We start from the raw sequence: 20,300 nt of genomic DNA on the forward strand, positions 1-20,300 counted from the left end.
CAAACTGAGCCAGTGTCAACACGCGACGAGAGGCGAGGAATACACGTGATTCATGCAGCGTTCTTGAGTCGTGAAGTGAAAATCTGCGTCTGTCTTTCGAGGCGTCAGATTTCGATCGCGATTCTAGAGAAACTTCAGACACTTGCAGATGGAACACCCTAATCTTTGACATTTCATCAGACTGCAGCAAGCTAGTTCGAGGCACTTTCAAAGAGAGCGTCCCAGAAAGCTCGACCTACATGCGATGAAGTCGCTCCCAATATTTACGTCGAGGCGTGTATAAAAACTCTCCCACCCCACACGCACACAGAAACTTCAAGTGCGCATGCGTCGACATGCGCATCAGCTCGCTTCTTTTGTCTCTCTCACGGGACGAGTGAGTCGCCATAAACCCAAACCTCTTCCGGCGACATTGCGAGCACAGTTTCGTGCGTTTAGAGGTTAGCAATTTCATAAAGGCTTGAGAAAATGTTGACTTACCACACTATTGCCACGTTATATGCAAAAGCGAACTATAAACTCTTCCGTCTGGGGAGTTTATACCAAAATTTACAAACAGCAGATAAGCAAGAGTTGTCACTCTCACACTGCTCTTATTCAGTGGCGGTCCTTTTCCGTCTCAACTTCCGCTGCGACAGGCCGTGCCAGCCGGTCATCAGTTCCCGTGTCTGCTTTGTCACGCGTGTAACTAAGACGCCATAAGACAGGGTTTTTTTATTTTCATTCCCAGTACTGTCATGGGAACGCAACTGATATAGGGCAGGGAACATTTCCGAAGTCCACGCAAAAGTTCCGCGTAGAACCGTTATTTTCCATCGGAACGTCGGCACTCGGGATTCCTACGTTTACATCGCAGATAGAAAATACAACCTCAACGAAAAGATACCAGAACACGTGACAGCTTAAGACCGTACGCCATTCTTGCACTCAGTGGAGAAACGCAACTCATCTCGAACGCGTCACTGGAGTTTAAGATATTCATTTAGGCCATCGCCACTTCCTTCTTTGTACTTTTTCATTCACTAATCGCGCTAATTTTCGACGCTGAATCATCTGAACTACTAACAGCGTTGTTAAATAAACCACAAGTAAAAAAAAATGCAACAACCAATCCAGCATCCAATCAATAGACCAGCTTTACCTTCCTGTAGGATTAATAAAAATCTATGGGGATCATGAGAGATGTTTCTCCCTTAAAGTTAAGTAACAGCTGTCTAATCGAGCATTGCACATTTTTATGTTCCACTACTAAACAAAATATGTGGGATAAATCTATCCAAATTTCAACACAACAGTCCATGTTCTACGTAAGAGGTCACGAGCCTAAGCACATGCAATGCTTTAAGGACGACTGACAGTTTCCAACATTCCTAAAAACATTTATCTTAGCCTCGTGTCGTGAGGTCACGACTAAAATGCCTCTCCTTTCCGATATAGGCCTACTAAGGGTCGTCGGTTGCCGTCTTCCGTGATTTTATCTCTTCACAATCTATACACAGGTTTAGGGGGGAAAAAATCTCGGAGTGATCCGACGTAAAATTTTCATCTTTTGAGCTGTGGGACCTTTCTATTATAGATTTGCGTATGACGTCAGACACCAGCGTAGTTATAAAGAATAAAACATTAAAGTTATACAGCCTGAGTGGCGAAGTTCACAACTGCAGCGCAGAGAGAGAGAGAGAGAGACGGAAAAATTACGGCAGCCGCCATATTTGTAGCCCCCCTGCACACTCACTCGTAAACGTAGGGCCCCAGTTCGTCCAGCATCGGTTTCTTGCCCTCGTAAAGAAATTCCTCGGGGTTCGTCACATTGTACACGTAGATTCTGATGACGGGTTCCACGGGTGGTTTCCGCCACCATCCGAACGTCTGGGAGCCATTCCTCAGGATTATTTTCTGCAAAAAGTTATGAAAAAAACAAATGTTGAAAATAAAATACACAATACAGCATACAAGAGACCTGTAATTAAAAGTCCTTAGGCCGTGGTCTAGGCAACACGGAGTTTTCCTCCAGGGGCTTCCCCGGTTTCTCCGTGGCATCCCAACAATTACTCCATTCACACACAGAAGAAGGCAATGGCAAACCACTTCTGGATCATCTGCCAAGAACGTATATGAACAGGTCCCAGTCCGAGAAAAGGATGGAAGGATCCTGTTCATATGGACCTGTCGTCAGACAGAACACTAAATAATAATAAGATGAGGTGGTCTAGCGGTTATAACGCTGGCCTTGTAATCCTGGGGGTCTCGGGTTCGATTCCCGGCGTTGCCCGAATTTATAACTTGTGTTGGGCAAGGCCGTGGTCTAGGCAACACGGAGTTTTCCTCCGTGGCATCCCAACAATTACTCCATTCACACACAGAAGAAGGCAATGGCAAACCACTTCTGGATCATCTGCCAAGAACGTATATGAACAGGTCCCAGTCCGAGAAAAGGATGGAAGGATCCTGTTCATATGGACCTGTCGTCAGACAGAACACTAAATAAATAATAATTACATTCGACCGTATAATGGTCCAGCCTAAAGATACAAGCTACTAGTTGCTTATACTTCGCTTACAATTTTAACATTAAATCCAACACTGGACATACACTTAAGCCAGTTTAATTTAGTTGACATATTTTGGTCCAAGTTGGAATTACATACGTCCAAGTGGTTCATTTCCGGAAGGATTCCTAAAATTATCGTATGCATTTTTTTTTCAACCAAGCTACAAACTCCGCTCAGGATAATGTCCATTTCTTAAGTACCATAATAATACTAGGCCCAGGTTAAACTGTACAATTACTCATTACGTGACATTTTCCAGGCTTCTCGGATGTTTTCGGTTGACGTTGAATCCCTCGCGGCTTTACGCTGTCTTTCCCTGTAACTACCTTCCATCCACTGCTCTTAGCATCACTTCAAAACGCTGTTCCCAGCTCAGACTACACAGCGTCGGGAGACAAAATGATTTATAAACTGGAAAGGATACGTAAGGAAGCGACATCTGCCTCCATAGACTAAGGACACATATAGAACCTCAGTCAGGACATCGGGTGTCCGGGACGAGATTTGAACCCGGCACCTCACAAATACAAACCAGGAGTGATAACCACTCGGCTACATTCTATTTCATTCTATTTCTGTCGGTAATGCAGCACTCTGAACATCCGCAGAGAAAATAAATACATTGCTGGAATCAGACTGTTGCGTACGCTGGAGCATAGCCTAGAGTTTCCTTCCCGATTCATACAAAGAAATCAATTTGAGGACATCGTCCTTAAACTGCGGCTGGAACACAGCGGAGTGCAACAGAGCGTCTCGGTTCGCTGAATATCGAGCTGAGGGCTTAAAACGCCTTTGTAAATCCTCATTAGGCCATACGCCACACACCGGTGTTGGCGTTATTGCCTACACGTCACGGCGATCAGTGACAGAAATTACAATTCTTCATTAGCGTAATTACAGACATGTCCGTTTGTAAGAGACATCTGTTGGGGAAAACGGTGAAACACCTGATGGTTCATCAGGGTCACTTTTCAACCTGCATCACGATCTTACTCTGGTACTTTTTCAAATTTCCACCGAATGTGTGCGTAAGATTAATTTTAATATCAATTTTTTATCAAATGTTCTATGGTTCTTCCATCTGTCGGCGATATATTGAATTTCCTGCCGGCTCGACATATCTCATTTACGTAACTTAACCCTTTAAAGCCTAGCGGTAAAAACTGACCTTCGTGATGGAGAAGTATTGTGTTTCCTTTGCGGTGCGGACTGAGTTATTACATAAGAGAGTGCCCGCAGTGATACCACGAGACACCGTGGCGACCTGGCGACGTGTGTGGCTTGTCACACTCGAGAGACTTGTAGAAAACATCCGAGTCTGTCTACTTTGGCTAAGGTTAGGTTAGGTTAGGTTAGGTTAGGTTAGGTTAGGTTAGGTTAGGTTAGGTTAGGTTAGGTTCCGTTGCATTGGGGTGGGTTAGGCTTCGTCTAGTTTCGTCTTAGGTATTGGTTAGATCATATTAATGTTAATGTTGGTTAATTCTAGGTTAGGTTTAGGTAAGGAAAGGTTAAGTTAGGACAGCTTAAATTAATTTAGGTTACGTTACATTCTGTTAGCTTAGGTTCTGTTCCGTTTGGTTCAGTTAGATTCTATTCGAGTGTTAGGTTAAGTTAGGTTAAGGCGAGGTGAAGTAGGGTTAGGTTAGGTCGGGTCAGTTTTGTTTTGTATAGTTTAGTTTATTATTGGTAAGGTCCGGTTAGGTTAACATACTTTATACAATTTCTTTAATTTTTTTAAGATTTTTTAAAATTCTGAAATATTCCGTAGATTTTATAAAAAATTAAAAATGTTTTTCTTTCACTTCACGAAACGTTTGAGTTCTTCATTTTTAGAATTTTCTAAAATCTTTAGAACTCTTGAGACCTGAATTTGTTTTTAAATTTTATGTTTTTTTAGTTTGATAATTTAAATCAGGAATTTATTAAAATTCGGAAATGTATTAAATTGTTAAAATTTTTAAAATATTCGTAATTTTTTTTAAATATTGTTTGGACATTCGGAATTTCCGAAACGACTTTATAATTTAAAAAACAAATTTCTAAAATCTCGAACATGTTTTAATTTTTTTTAAAATTCTAGAGATTTTTAAAATTCCAAAATGTTTGGAAGTTTCTAAAAATACTGAGGCGTTTTAAAAATTCTTAGAATTCTCGAAAGCTTTAAAAAAAGTATTAAATTTATAAAATTTTGGAAAATGTTAGATTTTTTAAAAAAAATTAAAATCTTCAGAATTTTTTTCCGAATTTTAAGACCTTCTGATAATTTGGAATGTTCTGAGATTTTTAAAATTACGGCGAAGTTTCTTAATACGTTTACACACTCCAAACATTTTAACATTTTAAAAAATTGTGAAAACTGTAAATTTCTTGTCTTTATTTTGGGATTTGGTTTAATTTTTTTTTAAAATTCTGGTAATATTCAATACTAATTCCGTCTCCGTCAGGCTTTGTTACTTTTCAGGCATACACGGACAAATATACTAGATAATAAGAACGACTTGAATTTTACACAAGTTGTCCACTTTCGCTTTCAGAATTCGAATATTCTGAGCTCTTAATTTTTGTTGTTTGCATAGAATGCACATTTTGTGCTGACTTTGTCAAGAAATCACATGATGAATTAATTTACCAACAGCGTATAAATTATCTTATATACAACTTAGCCAGTACACAAAAATATAAATAGCGTGACGTTGCATTTGGACTTCAAAAAGTCATTTAATTGGCCCTTGATGATTACAAAACCAGACACGGGATGGATGAAACCCAACTTGATACCACTTGAGGTCCATTCGCGTGGGTCCAATTCTAACACTGCTCATACGTCAGTCACATTTTGTTCTGAACGAACTCGTTATTAATTACGAGGTACTGAAGAAAATGCAACCTCGACTTTTGTAACTTCAAACACAGAATAAACAGGAGTTCCAATGCGATTTGTTGTTTAAAGAACTTACGTTGTCAATGATCGAGTTAATCCAGGAGGAGAAGTACACCGTGACGATGGCGCCTAATAGAATCAGCACCAGCCCGACCACGATTACAAACCCTGCAAAAACAAAAACACTAACTTTGACTTCTATTAACTCATTTGCCATACTGGCTGATATCAAAATTGAAAACAATTTAATAATAACTGACAGAGACGAGGAGTGTCTTCGTAAGTCATGAACGCATGGTTTTTGATATTGCGCTGGTAAATAAATGAACAGATTCGTGAATTACTAAATTAGACCATTTTTGTGGAATTCTTACGAAGATTAAGCCCTTAAAGGGATATAACATAAACGCATAGATGTCTCTGAGATGCATACTGCCTCAACCATCAGGGTGGTGATGATCAATGAGTCAAATTATATCAACATCGTAGAATGCAGTCATCTTCAAGATTATTCTTGTTCCCACTGGCTAACACAGGGAGGGGTTTGTGAATACAGTAATTAAACAGGTCCATATGAGCAGGATCCTTCCATCCTTTTCTCGGACTGGGACCTGTTCATACACGTTCTTGGCAGATGATCCAAAAGTGGTTTGCCATTGCCTTCTTCTGTGTGTGAATGGAGTAATTGTTGGGAGGCCACAGAGAAACCGGGGAAGCCCCCGGAGGAAAACTCCGTGTTGCCTAGACCACGGCCTTGCCCAACACAAGTTATAAATTCGGGCACCGCCGGGAATCGAACCCGAGACCCCAGGATTACAAGGCCAGCGTTCTAACCGCTAGACCACCTCATCTTATTATTATTTAGTGTTCTGTCTGACGACAGGTCCATATGAACAGGATCCTTCCATCCTTTTCTCGGACTGGGACCTGTTAATATACGTTCTTGGCAGATGATCCAGAAGTGGTTTGCCATTGCCTTCTTCTGTGTGTGAATGGGATGCCACGGAGAAACCGGAGAAGCCCCCGGAGGGAGGAAAACTCCGTGTTGCCTAGACCACGGCCTTGCCCAACACAAGTTATAAATTCGGGCACCGCCGGGAATTGAACCCGGGACCCCAGGATTACAAGGCCAGCGAAATAGTAAATGGGTACAGAATTTTGATAGGAAAGCAGACACTTGGAGTACCAAGAAAGTCGGAGTGCGAATAAAGTGTACCTGCCAAGGAAAATACGATGGGCGGGGCATGTAGCATAACGCATGGGAGAGATGGAAAAAGGATACGAAGCTTGGCCGAAAAATCTGAAGGAAAGAGACCAAGTTAAAGACCGAGATGTCCATGGAAGGATAATATTAAAATGAATCTTAAAGAAACGGCTAGGAATAGGTGGACTGGATTCATCTGTCTCAGGACAGAAACTTGCTGTGTGTTCTTGTTAACGCTGTTAAAATATTTTGATTCCGTAAAAGACCGGGATTTCTGACAGACAGACTCTGCCCCACGTAGTCATAAGTAGATAGGGTAAAGTTACTTAATCCGGGCCAGGGTCTATCCTTGCATTTATAGACACAGGACCCACAGAATTGGAAAACAATAACCACGAAGACTTAAACTGCACGCCATTAGAGCTCGCGACCCGACACGCCATGGCTGTTGAAGGTGAGGAACCTTCCTCGCGTCAAGGATAACGCGTGCGTGACGTAACTTCATCCTGCGACGATGAGGATGTCACTTACGCACCACGTTCCTCCAAACGCGCACTTGTAAAGGAATATGTAGAGTCGAAAGCAACAAAGAATGATGGAATAATGAATAAAACAGAGGCCATATGAGGACCATCGCAACTGGCAGCTGGGAAATGAGACGCTGATGGAGGAAACGAGTAGAAGACATTTTGAAGACTGGATTGGAAAGGAGATCGGAAGAGATCGCTAACAAGGGCAAACTGCATCTCAGAGACACGGGTGTAAGGATGAGAACTACAGAGAACTGGATCCAGCTGTGGGCTTGTGTCAAAGTGACGACGTGTCGGCTTCTATAATAAGAAATTCATCAGCTGAACTGCTCAAGGAAGATTCTGTAATATTTTCTGACTTAGGTTAAAAATTAACAAAGGATTATCCAAATAGGCTTAGTCGATTATTTCGCAGTGCTACAAACATATAAACCGCAGAGGGAAAATAGTGGAGACTTGAAGGATGTGACAGCGAAAATGTCTTCAGGTGCTGGCCACCCGGTGGTATCTCAGAACGAAATTTGAGTCCGCGTATCTCGTAAGTTACAGTGTCCTTTTTTTTAGTTTTAAGGGACGCATCGAAATTCCGTCTGCTCAACGCGTTTTATGATTATAGTCTCAATGTTTATTAAAATATTGTATTATATATTTAAAAATGTGGTATTTTAATAAGCACTGAGATATAATCATAAAGTTGGTTTTTCAGACAGACTGTCAACCTTAACGATACAATAAGGTTATTCACCAACAAACAAAACTATTTTTAAGATAGTGTAGTTGCGTCATCGTGCCACGGTGGTCTAGCGGTTAGAAGGCTAGCCTTGTAATCCTGGGGTCTCGGGTTAGATTCCCGGCGGTGCCCGAATTTATAACTTGTGTTGGGCAAGGCCGTGGTCTAGGCAACACGGAGTTTTCCTCCGTGGCATCCCAACAATTACTCCATTCACACACAGAAGAAGGCAATGGCAAACCACTTCTGGATCATCTGCCAAGAACGTATATGAACAGGTCCCAGTCCGAGAAAAGGATGGAAGGATCCTGTTCATATGGACCTGTCGTCAGACAGAACACTACAAATAAAAATAAGTTGCGTCATATTGTAATTTATTAAATTAAATTAAAATTATTTGGTTATTCCGTCAAATCACAATGTATTTAAAATAAGATAATTAAAATAATTAAAATATCATTCTGTGTTCCATATCGAATAATCGATTTACAATTGGAACAGTTACAACATGTTTCGGTTTTATTAAACCATCATCAGGTGTAAAATTATATTAAATTTAAAACTCAATTACAATTTTTTCGTAGTGTAGTTTTTTTGGAGGTCGTGTCCAGATATTTTCATATAATGGATCAACTTTATTGTTTGAAGTGATGCTTTTGATGTTTACATCGGTCAGAGATGAAATAGTAGACAACACAGTTGTGTCTGGAGGTGATCCAGAAATATTACCGTATCCGATCAAGGTTTATTACTGAATATAATTTTACACCTGATGATGGTTTAATAAAACCGAAACATGTTGTAACTGTTCCGATTGTAAATCGATCATTCGATATGGAAAACAGAATGATATTTTAATTATTTTAATTATCTTATTTTAAATACATTGTGATTTGACGGAATAACCAAATAATTTTAATTTAAAACTATTTTTGCAGACCACATCATTTAGAGTAACATAATTGTTCATAAACGTATATATGCTAGGTATGGGTGGGGCACGTAGCACGCATGGGTAAAATTAGAAATGCAAACGTTTAGTCAGAAATTTTGAGGATAGGAGACAAAGGACACGTCGGCATATTCGTAAGATAACATTAAAATGACACTGAAAAAAGAACAGCGCGCAAGGATGTAGACTGGATTCATCAGGTTTAGAACATGTTTTTAGTGGCTGGCTCTTGTTAACACGGTAATGAACCTCGGAATACAGAAAAGATGAGAAATTTCTTGCCTAGCTGAGCGAATATTATTTGGTCGAGAAGGACGAATTCTTTTGTCTGGTATTAATAAAGGTGTAATTGCCCTGACTAGGAACCATGACATGAAACAGTATAAGCGGAGTGAAGAGAAAGCTCCAGGCATTCACGATCCGGAAGGTTCATCCCTAGGGAACTCTTGATATCCGTCGGACAAAATCTTTGTGGACCCCAGAACCATCTAACACGTACCCTATAAGTGGCACAAAATATGATTGCACTTGTCAATGACGTTGGCTGTGGTCTATGACGTCAGAAAGCCACACTGATACTGAGATTGTTCATCCCTGAACTCAAAAGCAGCGGTTCATTATCCTAAAGCTTTCGAACACCATTTAAAACATTTATACAGAATTATCAGCCAATGACGAAGCCCAAAGCGAAGTTTACTTTACCGGTAGTAATGTTCTTTTTAACGGGGTTTTTTTCAAACACCGATTTTCAATTACGAGACAATCGCGTGTCGCACGCCGTACGCTTCTGGAATTCAAATGAGAACAAAGCGGATGTGACGTCAACTGTTGGATTCGAGATTGTTTCTTTCCATGACCTTCCAATTCCCTTTCCGTTCTTAAATCATTTCCTTCGATCTTCTATAAATGTTTTCTTCAAAATTCTTTCTTATTTCATTTCTCACAATCAAATTCTCACGGGCCTACTTTGAATAAAGTAGTATTGCTCTCGTTTCAGAAGCTCACACTGCCATCTCGTTGGAAAATGTGGCATTTGTAGAAAAAAAACTAAAAGTTTATGTTCAGTTTTCAAAAAAAAAAAACAGCCGATTAATTACAAAGTTATTACAGGACAATCAACGTACAGTCCGCAGACCAGGAGAAAATCCCTGCTAGGAATTAGTTAAACGCGCATGCGCAAGATTTCGCGGTGAGTGACGACCCATCCTAAAAGCATTCGTTCCACAACCACTGAACGAACAACAGATAACAATCTTTCATGTGTTCTAATGGGTACAGCTTTAAGATTACCTCACAGCGGCACAGCGATTTAATCTAGAATATTATCGCAACACCCGCAGAACACAATAAAAGTGCGCTCACTACACGCTACTCGTAACTGCTTGATATTTTCAGTCTGTGTAGTAGAGTAAAACTCTGACGTATCACACTTCCCACCAATAGCAGCCCTCTAGTCGACCAGGCAGTAAACATCCCCCCCCCCGCACCGACCAGAAACGATTACCCCTTGCAGGGTTTTTCTCATCTGTGGCTTTGCGCCATGCGCCATGTTCACTCGCTCGACGTGCCCTCTGACGACCTTGACTAATGAAGCGACGTGAGGATTATTAACTATTAAAACAATGGATGAAATTCTGGTATGGTGTAAGTGAAGGTGTTAAAATAAAAATACAACTCCGAGATGGGACAACGAAAGAATTCTTGTCTGCCATTGTTTTCTTAACAAGTGACAAAGGTACGGTGTTGTAACTCTAAAGAAGAAAGTGGGACATATCGCAACAAGTTATCAGTAAACACGGAGGACTAGAAGGAACAGCCGGCGGCATTCTGAACAGCCAGACAGCAGCACGCTTTAACCAGGAGCAACTAGGAGACAAAGGCCCACAATGGCGAGGAAGAGGCTGTTCATTATTGAGTTTAATGACGCTGTTTCAAGTGATATAAAAACGTTATATCAATAGAGGGCATGCGAGGAGTTTGCATAAGAGAGAACGAATGTACGAGGCACATAATTACACTACACATCGCGGTGAAAGGATAATTACAGCTGGGATTCGAACCATGTTCCGTGGAGTAACAATAACAATGTTCAGTTTTATAATCAGTAACTAGTAATAATTGTACGTCCAAAGATTTGTGGCAACTGTTGATCTGTTACACGAATACATTACATCTGTTATTATACTGGGAAATTTCGCAGCGGATTCACAGGACACTGAACAATCCAGTTTATAACAAAATGGCAGGAAACTGAGTTTGTCATGATAATTAGCCAGTTGACTTCGCTGCATCTATTAATTCAGAAGACCTTGCATTAGGCGAAGGACAATTGTTGCAACCGATCGGCCATATCACGACGACAAACAACTCGCTAGAAGAAAGTAGTTCCCGTTATACGCGCTCTGAGAGCAGCGCCAATCTGGTAACACAGTCAACCGTTATGTGTCTCCGATGCTTAAACACGTGTTAATTAGCCTGACTGACTTCTTAGGTACACCAAATTCAAGAAAAATATTGTAAAGAGCTTCTTGTTTGACTGAGTCACAGGCTTTCTTGAAGTCTATAGTCTATAGTCTTCACTTCTTCTCCAGTATCTGGCGAATGGAGATAATTTGATCAGTTTTAGATTTATTACGACGAAACTCACACTGTGATCCCCAATAATTTCATTGGCATATGGAGCCAGCCTCGACAGAAGAATGTTTGATAAACATTTGTAGACAGATGAAAACAGGTAGATACCTCGACAATTATAGCAATGCAGCCAACATAACAGAAAACAAAATTCTAATAAAAATATATGGATTCAGATATGAACATGGTATAAATTTGTCTGGCTCTTTTAAGGGTCTAGTGGCCGGTTCTTTCAAAAAAAAAAAAGACATTGAACTTCGACTTCGGGGTTTCGTAAACCGTAGGATATTTATTTATTTTCTCGTCAAGAGAGAGTCTACGACATTGAATTAGATTTGAATTGAGCACAGAATAAGGAATTTTGCATTCCATACTAACCTGCGTTTATTCTTGTCTTTAAAACGCTCAGCAGGTGGAAACGGTTGAGGGGAAATTACACATGCCTGCAGAATTTTAATTTGGAAACCACTTTTAAATAACTCGGAGACAAAGAAAACCAAATGGGAAGCATTATCTTCAAAAGCACGCATATTACAATTAAAGATCAAGTGTAATAGAAGTTTTTTGTGTTAGCGGCGTTGCAGAATAAAACTTAATTTTTTACGTAGATAAATTACCACTTAGGGCTATCTAACTAACTAACTAACTAGATGGCTTACGGAACCCAAAGATTCATCATCGAACCAACCAAAGCCCTCCACCGGACCCTGTCCTGGGCCAACAAAATCCAGTCTCCTTCAACTCCTATCTCCCATAGATCCCGCCTGAGATTATCCTCCCATCTACGTCTAGGTCTCCCCAGAGGTCTCTTCCCCTCAGGCTTCCCAAATAGTGGACCCAACCAACCAGATGGCTTACGGAACCCGAAGGTTCATCACCGAATTAACCAAAGCCCTCCACCGGACCCTGTCCTGGGCCAACAAAATCCAGTCTCCTTCAACTCCTATCTCCCATAGATCCCGCCTGAGATTATCCTCCCATCTACGTCTAGGTCTCCCCAGCGGTCTCTTCCCCTCAGGCTTCCCGACCAAACTATTTGGGGCTCTATGACCCAATTCCAGTAAAACTCCAAAACACTTCTGAAAATTCGATAAATTCACACGTAAGAAGTAATTGAGATTTCAGGTTCTCAAGGAGGCGACCGTGAAGATGATCATCGCTGTGTATTCTGGTAGAAGTTTACAGACGTTTCAGCGGTTCTTTCAGGGTGATCGCCCTGACAATGGATGCAGCAAGCACCGCCAAAACGTCGGTAAACTTCTACCAGAATACACGGCGCAACGTGCCAGAATACGAACATCTTCTCAAAAAAGAAATTACTTGTTAAAATATCACAGCCAACGAAAAATGTCTGTAAACCAGAAACCACAAAGGTCCGCCCCAATTACATTTATCGCCAGTCAACGGTGCGTTGTATTATTCAGTGGTTTGAGGTAAACGTGCCTTCCTTGAACTCAACTGAATTACACAGTTTGTCCGAACGACTACATTGCAGACAATTTAACAGTACCAGGACAAAGATTTGCTGAGGTCGCCATAGAAATCCCTCAGACGTTTCGTGGTGCAACAGTGTCATATGAATAACGCACACTTTAATCAATTGTGTGACGACAAACATTTCCATATGAATTAATTTGTACATGAAAGCATTCTCTTTCCCAAGCTACCTCCAGCCTTAATTTAGAGCTGAAGTCATTGTCAATTGCATTTCTAGGGATTTCTGAAACATTGTAAAGCGAAATGTTCTGTATACATACAAAGGTGCAAAAATTTCCCATGGAAATGAATTACAACAACAAAATTAATATGAGAGTCGCGTACAACGTTCTAATTTGAATCAACTCAAATTGCACATGAAATAAAAACTTCTTTGTTCCTATGAAAACTACCACGCAGAAAACACAGCGACAAACATTACAACACGAAGTTACCACGACCTTCTGTAACAGAGCAATATTTCTCGACCTGCTGTTGTTAACACACTCACGAACATAATAGGATTGTGCTAATACTGTCACGAAACCGGGCAACTATTATTACCAGCGTGCAACAATTTGGAACCTTTGATTTCACTGTTTCAAACAATGAACAAGATTTCTGTCTTCTGGGTTATTGCGCTGTGTAGTCTGGTCGATGTTAACCAACGTTTCAGAGGTCATACTGCCTCCGTCATCAGGGCGATGAGTATGAAGATTTCTGTCTTCTGGGTTGTTGCGCTGTTAGTCTGGTCGATGTTAACCGACGTTTCAGAGGACATACTGCCTCCGTCATCAGAGTACGAAGATTTCTGTCTTCTGGGTTGTTGCGCTGTTAGTCTGGTCGACAGTCGAAAGTCGGCTTTGAACTTATAATAATTTCCCTCCCGACCGATCTGTCGGCTTCCGATTCCTTTTTAAGGGGCTACTTGAAAAGCGAAGTATTTGAAACAAACAAAACCTAAAACGGAGAATTTAAAACAAAATTAACACCTTCGCCCAAAAATGGAAAAACAAACGTAATGAAACATCACCAAAAAACTACAGAAATCATAATTGAGTTTTAAGTTCTTAGATATATTTTACACCTGATGATGGTTTTATAAAAACCGAAACATGTTGTGTAAATGTTCCGAAATGTAAATCGATCAATCGATATGGAACATCAATGATATTTTATTATCTTAATTATAAGAAATTTTAAATATTGTGTTCAGACGGATTAAAATAAATAATTGTTATAATATTCACAATATGACGCAATTACACTATCTTATGAGATAACTCTCTTTCAAATATGTCCCATAACATCAACGTCGTCGTCATGTCGGCCAGTTCCGTTCCAAACGGGACATCATCAGTCATCAGACTTGCCCTGACTTTCTCTTAATACGTACATAAAAATTTTCTCTGGAATATGAAACTGTTCGCTGGAAGGTCTTCTATTTGAGCGTATCTGATGTCGCAAACTTATCCTTTAATACACGTATGAAGTTAAAAAAATTGCAAATTTTCTGTTGTATGTGCACTTTCAACCATATCTTTGTTTTCGTATTGTAAATGAAATGTTTCCACAGGTAAGCTAACATCTAAGATTTTAAGTTACGCTAACTGCAATTTATTATGTGCTTTCAAAAATCACACACAAGGTACAGTCGAGAAATTTTTCTACTGTTCTGCTGTCCACAAACAAAACATGACTTTCCATTTCTTATTCACTTGTTCCTATTTTGTATTGTTGATTATTCTGCATAGTTACTGTAAGAATTATTGACTAATAAGTTCGGAAACGAATGTTAGTCACCTATTTTAAGGATTTTGCCTTGGAATATCTTCAAAAATTATCTCAGCATTTTCCTGAGAAGAAAGAGAGAGGAAAACTTCAAAAAATACTTCAATCTGAAGACCCAACTCACCAAGTGAGATCTTAACAGGGATCTCCCGGGTACGTAACAGAAGTGCTGACCGACATTCCATCGTACATCGCGACGATAAAGCGAAAACAACATGTCGTCATAAGTCAAAGTGCGAGGACTCGGGATTTCTACTTGGCCAAATTTCGATGAAGTAAGAGCCGGATATAAAGGGAATGCATGCGTAGAACTTAAGGTGACTTAACTGGCATTGACTTCGCTCACCTCGAATCTTGCCACAACCATGAACTATCACCAGAACAAGAAGGTCGATAGGCAACAAACTAATCACCGAGTAGTTGAATCACAAAAGAGCAGAGGAACTCAGTTCTTGCAACACGTTTGCGAAATATGAATTCCTTAACAAATATAAATTCATGGAAATTTGGAAGCAATCCCTTATTTCATGTTATTAATTTTATTCTCAGCTGTAACTGCATTACGGCCTCAACAAATTAAAACAACTCATGAATAAAAACTTAACACCGAAATTTAAAACACCTACGCACAGAAAGAAACCGATTATCCAAAATTTGTATTTAATATATGGTACATACGAACCAGGGATAGACGACGCAAACAGGAATCATTTTATATATTATATATTAAGTATATATTAAATTTTATCCGTCTAATCACAATAATTCTTATTAAATATTAAAATATTACAATAATTAACATTTAAAATATTTAAAATATTAAATGATGTTCTTTATCGAAATATACACCTGAGGATGGTTCTTTTAGGAACTGAAACATGTCGTGAAATATGAAAAATGATGGTCTAATGTAAATCGAATATTTCGATAAAGAACATCATTTAATATTTTAAATATTTTAAATGTTAATTATTGTAATATTTTAATATTTAATAAGAATTATTGTGATTAGACGGGACAAAATTTAATATATACTTATTATATCACAATATGACGCAACTTTACCATCTTAGGAATCATTTTGCCAAGAAAATGAAAGCGCATTTATTCTGTACTGATATTCATATATTATTCTTCCTAATTTAATCTTAATTAAACCTTACAATGAAACAACTTCATAAGAGAAATTCTGATAATGAATACAGAAGTAGCTTTCAAAGGAAACGAACTATCAAGATGTATCAATGTAACAAGTTTAATGATTTCTTTATTATCATCAGTGGCTCCACAGTCCTTGAAGGACTTTGGCCTCCTCATGCGTGTGACCTATCTTAATCTTTTCAGACATTTTGTAGGACTCCACGGACGAGCGATCACAGCGCCACGTACGTAAATTAATAGAGCACGTAGAGATATCGAAACGTATAAATAATTTGGTGGTCCAGAGAACGAGATAAACAAATTGAAAAGCAAACACTTGTAACAATAAGCAGTCAAATTTTCAAAAAACTTTTTGGCAAAAAAAAAATGGATGCAGGAGAGCAATTATCGAAATTAAAAGAAAAATCTGCAAGAAACGGGCAGTTTAGGGCACTTTGCCGCAAGAGGTCTCAGGTGTGCCGCGAATTAATACAAGAAATTTCTTACTCGCACGTAATAGTTAGAAAAAAAAGGCAGTATCTTATCGCTCGTAATTATAATTCGTAATACAGGTCAGCTCATCATCAATGGTTGCATCCAACATGACCGTCTTGTTTCCACATGCCTTGACAAGGGCTAGGGTTATGTAACTTTGCAGTCATGGCAACCTGATTTGGTTTTCACGGTCTACTCTCATATACTGTAATGGCACACATGAAAATATGGTAAACCTTAAAAAATAAATCAGGACGGAGCCTATGTTATCCGGCCGAGTTTCTAAGACAGGTAAGGTCTTAGGAGAAAGGCGATCGTGGCCTATTTAAAGATGACTCACTGAATTCGACAGGACGAACGGATGAAAATAAGTCCTCAACATGGACTGTGAATTACATGGCCCGTATTCGAATCCAGCACCTCCAAAATACAAGGCCGAATATCTTCTTTAAATTACTATCCTAGCATTTATCAGCCGCTGGAAATTTTCTCCCCGTGAGGCGCAGACCTGGAAGTTAGGCTCCACGCAGTGAAGCGTTACGCTCCGGCCGCCTTAACCCGGGAGGAAGAACCTTGGGTGTATGTTGGTGAACTCAGTGCCGTTTACGACGAAAGGTAAAGTCCTCGTCCTCCGGAAATGGAACCCCGATCGTGGAGGACGTACAAAAGTCAGTTTCCCGCGCAGAAACCGAGGACGAAACTCCTCATTCAAGTCGGTTTATCGGCCAAACACCTGACTATAATATAACAAGGTTTGAATTCAGCCTTTCAAGGTCTGGACATATTTGGCTCAATTTACAGACAAGTTGACCGGTTGGGTTGCCCTTGAGAAGACCTTCGGCTGACCTGACTACTTAATCTGGTCTCTCACAGCCCAGAGTCCAGCAAGTGGTTTCCAACAGGCTTCTGGTACGCTGCGAAAAATAGTTCTGCCGGTGCGTAGCAAAACGTTACGGAAGAACATGCTACCTCCGCCTTCACGGTTGAATTACGATATTAAAGAGGTTTACGGGCTCGCCCTGGAAAGTGGTAGAGGAAAGACCCGTCCGATCATTGACGAAGAAGATATTTCAGTCACATGCCAATCCACACAGAGCATTAATCGATAGAGCGTGATTATAAACAGTAATTAAGAATATGGGTCATGGGGATTTTTAAGGTAATATCCTGGCTTTATCCAGGACAGGATACGGTAGAACCCAAAAGGAGCTCAGGACAGCGTTACAACATCAGCTGCCAGGAACGGAAATTACTTCCTGACGTCAATTTAAAGCGTCTTTAAACTGCACTTTACATATGAATAAGCTCAATTCTGAATTATTACTTCAAAAGCCATCTTGCTTCATCGAACATCGCATTATAGTAGTTAAACCCCCCTGATTCGTACTCTGAAGGTCACCATTTCGAAACTCGACAGTAGACAGACCGCGTACTTACGTGTGTGTCGAGGTATTCCTCAGTCTCTCCAGTTAAACGATGGGATAGCATCTTAGAACGGGTAATGAAGTTACTTTTCGCCGATCCTTTCCAACGTAACCTGAGAATTTTCAGCGAAGCCATCAGTCTTATCTGTTTACAGCGTCGTTAAAGATGTGTCGTTGCTTTTTACTGTCTGATGTACTTTTCAGGTGACAGGTGTCGTGGTAATTTACGTTACCAAAAGTGATCTTGTTCCTTGGATTGTCAGTCCAGTAAAATCAAGGTTTCGAGTTCTGATTAAGAAATGGATGTTTGTGCACTGTTTTAAGAGCAGTAATAAAACAGCATACAAACTGTAATACAATTCATTTACTGTAATCGTGTAGTATGCCACGGTGGTCTAGCGGTTAGAAAGCTGGCCTTGTAATCCTGGGGGTCTCGGGTTCGATTCCCGGCGGTGCCCGAATTTATAACTTGTGTTGGGCAAGGCCGTGGTCTAGGCAACACGGGGTTTTCCTCCGTGGCATCCCAACAATTACTCCATTCACACACAGAAGAAGGCAATGGCAAACCACTTCTGGATCATCTGCCAAGAACGTATATGAACAGGTCCCAGTCCGAGAAGAGAAAAGGATGGAAGGATCCTGTTCATATGGACCTGTCGTCAGACAGAACACTAAATAATAATAAAATAATTCGTGTAGTAGCGACAGAAGAAAGAAAATGGTTCTTTTACAAACAATTGTGAGTCATTGACTGGGAAAAAGAGAAATGGGTTGCAAAATAAGTGGGAAATTTGTGACTCAGAAGGTTCTCCGAGACGTGAATCAGAATTCAAGTTGAGACGACTGTTCAAACACACACGATTTCACGTCTGGCATCCGGCCACTGGTATGTCGGCAAACCGCTGAGTGTGACGACCATGGCCAGCGACAGACTCCAGGATCGAGCGAGTCATTTCTTCGGAAATTCATCCCGACAGCATTTGAATAGCGTTTCAGCGTTCATAAGAAACAAATGTATATTTCCGCCATTATTATTATATTTTCTGTCCCGCGCCGGTAAAGTTGTGACGCCATGTGAATTTCTAGGTTCAACAGTTCCATCTTTAAGCCCTGAAGATGGAGGTACATTTCAAAACTCGATCACTCGATGTCAATTCAAAGTTCTCCCTTCGTGATCCACGCCCTTTAGATAACGCGATGGACGATGTTCAGTGCTTCATTAAAGAATATAAAGTCGTAAATACCAAAATTAATACTTCGTGGCCCCCATGTTCATAGGAACATTTTTTTAAATCCTGGAACACGAACACGAAGTTTGTAAACATATTTCTGACTCATCCTGTATATGTCCAGTATCAAAACTCGTAACTCAGAGCATCGCCAGGGTTATGGATCTGGGTCAGTTCGATTTTATTCAGATTTCCAAGATTTAACAGAATTTTTACGTATTTACTTTGTCGATATTTAGAAGGAACACGTTTACATACGAAATACGAATAAATCTAGGCATATACTGTAATTTTATACATGGGTTTCAAACTAACAGGACAGAAGGCCGGGGGGTCGAGGCCGGAACCTCGCAAAATGTGAGGAGCGTTTCGAAATTAGCACCAATTATCATTCCACTGCAGTCCTTCACGTCAGCCAAGCAACCGACAGTTCAAGACAATCCAATCCTTCTACCTCAGGAAGAAAAATGATTGGATCCAAGATCACGCCGGCAAGAACAATGGAACGCAGTCCAGTCGTGACAAGGACATCCACAGGAGATCGTCAGAGCTTACGCGTTCCGCAGGAGCAAAATTTTCCGACAGGCAAGGCCAGCTTATGAGATCAACACGAAGTTGCAGAATGACTTTAATTTTAAATCATTTCACCCTAAAAAGAAACCACTTAACCTTAATAATTGTTAACCAAAACAAACAACTGATGTATTAAATTTGCTGTCTTCCGCGATGTTACACCGTAGAGCCTGGTAACAGGTTTCCCGACGTTTCAGAGGTGTCTGCTGCCTCCATAATCGCCCTGATTATGGAACCAACAAGCACCTCCGAAACGATCACGAACTGAGATCGTAGAATTCGCCTCGACTGAAGGAGCGGTCTCTTGTTTACATTTTAATGTACATTTCTAGTTGCCAACCTGGCCGTGTAGGATTCGTGAAACAGTGCCAGCCATTTACAACACAAGGTTCTGAGTGAGCAGTAAGCGGTGAACTTTCTAAAAAGACAGCCACGTGGACGGTAGACACCGGAATAATATTAAAATTGCCTATATAAAATATGTTTCGGTAATGTTGCACTCATTGGGCAACTGGTTCGTGATTCTGAACCACTGGACGGTGCATAAACGGGGACTTCATTTATAACAGAATCCGGAGTCAGCTGAATCCATTTATTCCATACGATATTATTAAAATGTAGCTACTTATTGAGTTTCACTGTAATGAAACTCCTTCTCGATGATTTTCGAGATGTGTTCCCTGTCAAAA

General features: G+C 40.2%; 1 protein-coding gene across 2 annotated transcripts in view; it reads right to left on the reverse strand.

Moving 5' to 3' along the window:
• Window positions 1–20,300, reverse strand: part of emp (epithelial membrane protein) — an 88,356-nt gene that overhangs the window by 18,198 nt on the left and 49,858 nt on the right. For both annotated transcript variants that reach the window (XM_022062195.2, XM_022062194.2), the window contains exons 2-3: window positions 5,510–5,601; window positions 1,736–1,896 (exon numbers count right to left, since the gene is read on the reverse strand). In XM_022062195.2, the coding sequence (XP_021917887.2) occupies window positions 1,736–1,896; window positions 5,510–5,601 (253 nt within the window). The remainder of the gene's footprint in view (window positions 1–1,735; window positions 1,897–5,509; window positions 5,602–20,300) is intronic.

Source organism: Zootermopsis nevadensis, unplaced genomic scaffold, assembly GCF_977971745.1.
Source record: "Zootermopsis nevadensis isolate Lab colony 2312 unplaced genomic scaffold, Znev_1.0 Znev_ptg000030l, whole genome shotgun sequence".
Classification (NCBI taxonomy): Eukaryota; Metazoa; Arthropoda; class Insecta; order Blattodea; family Termopsidae; genus Zootermopsis; species Zootermopsis nevadensis.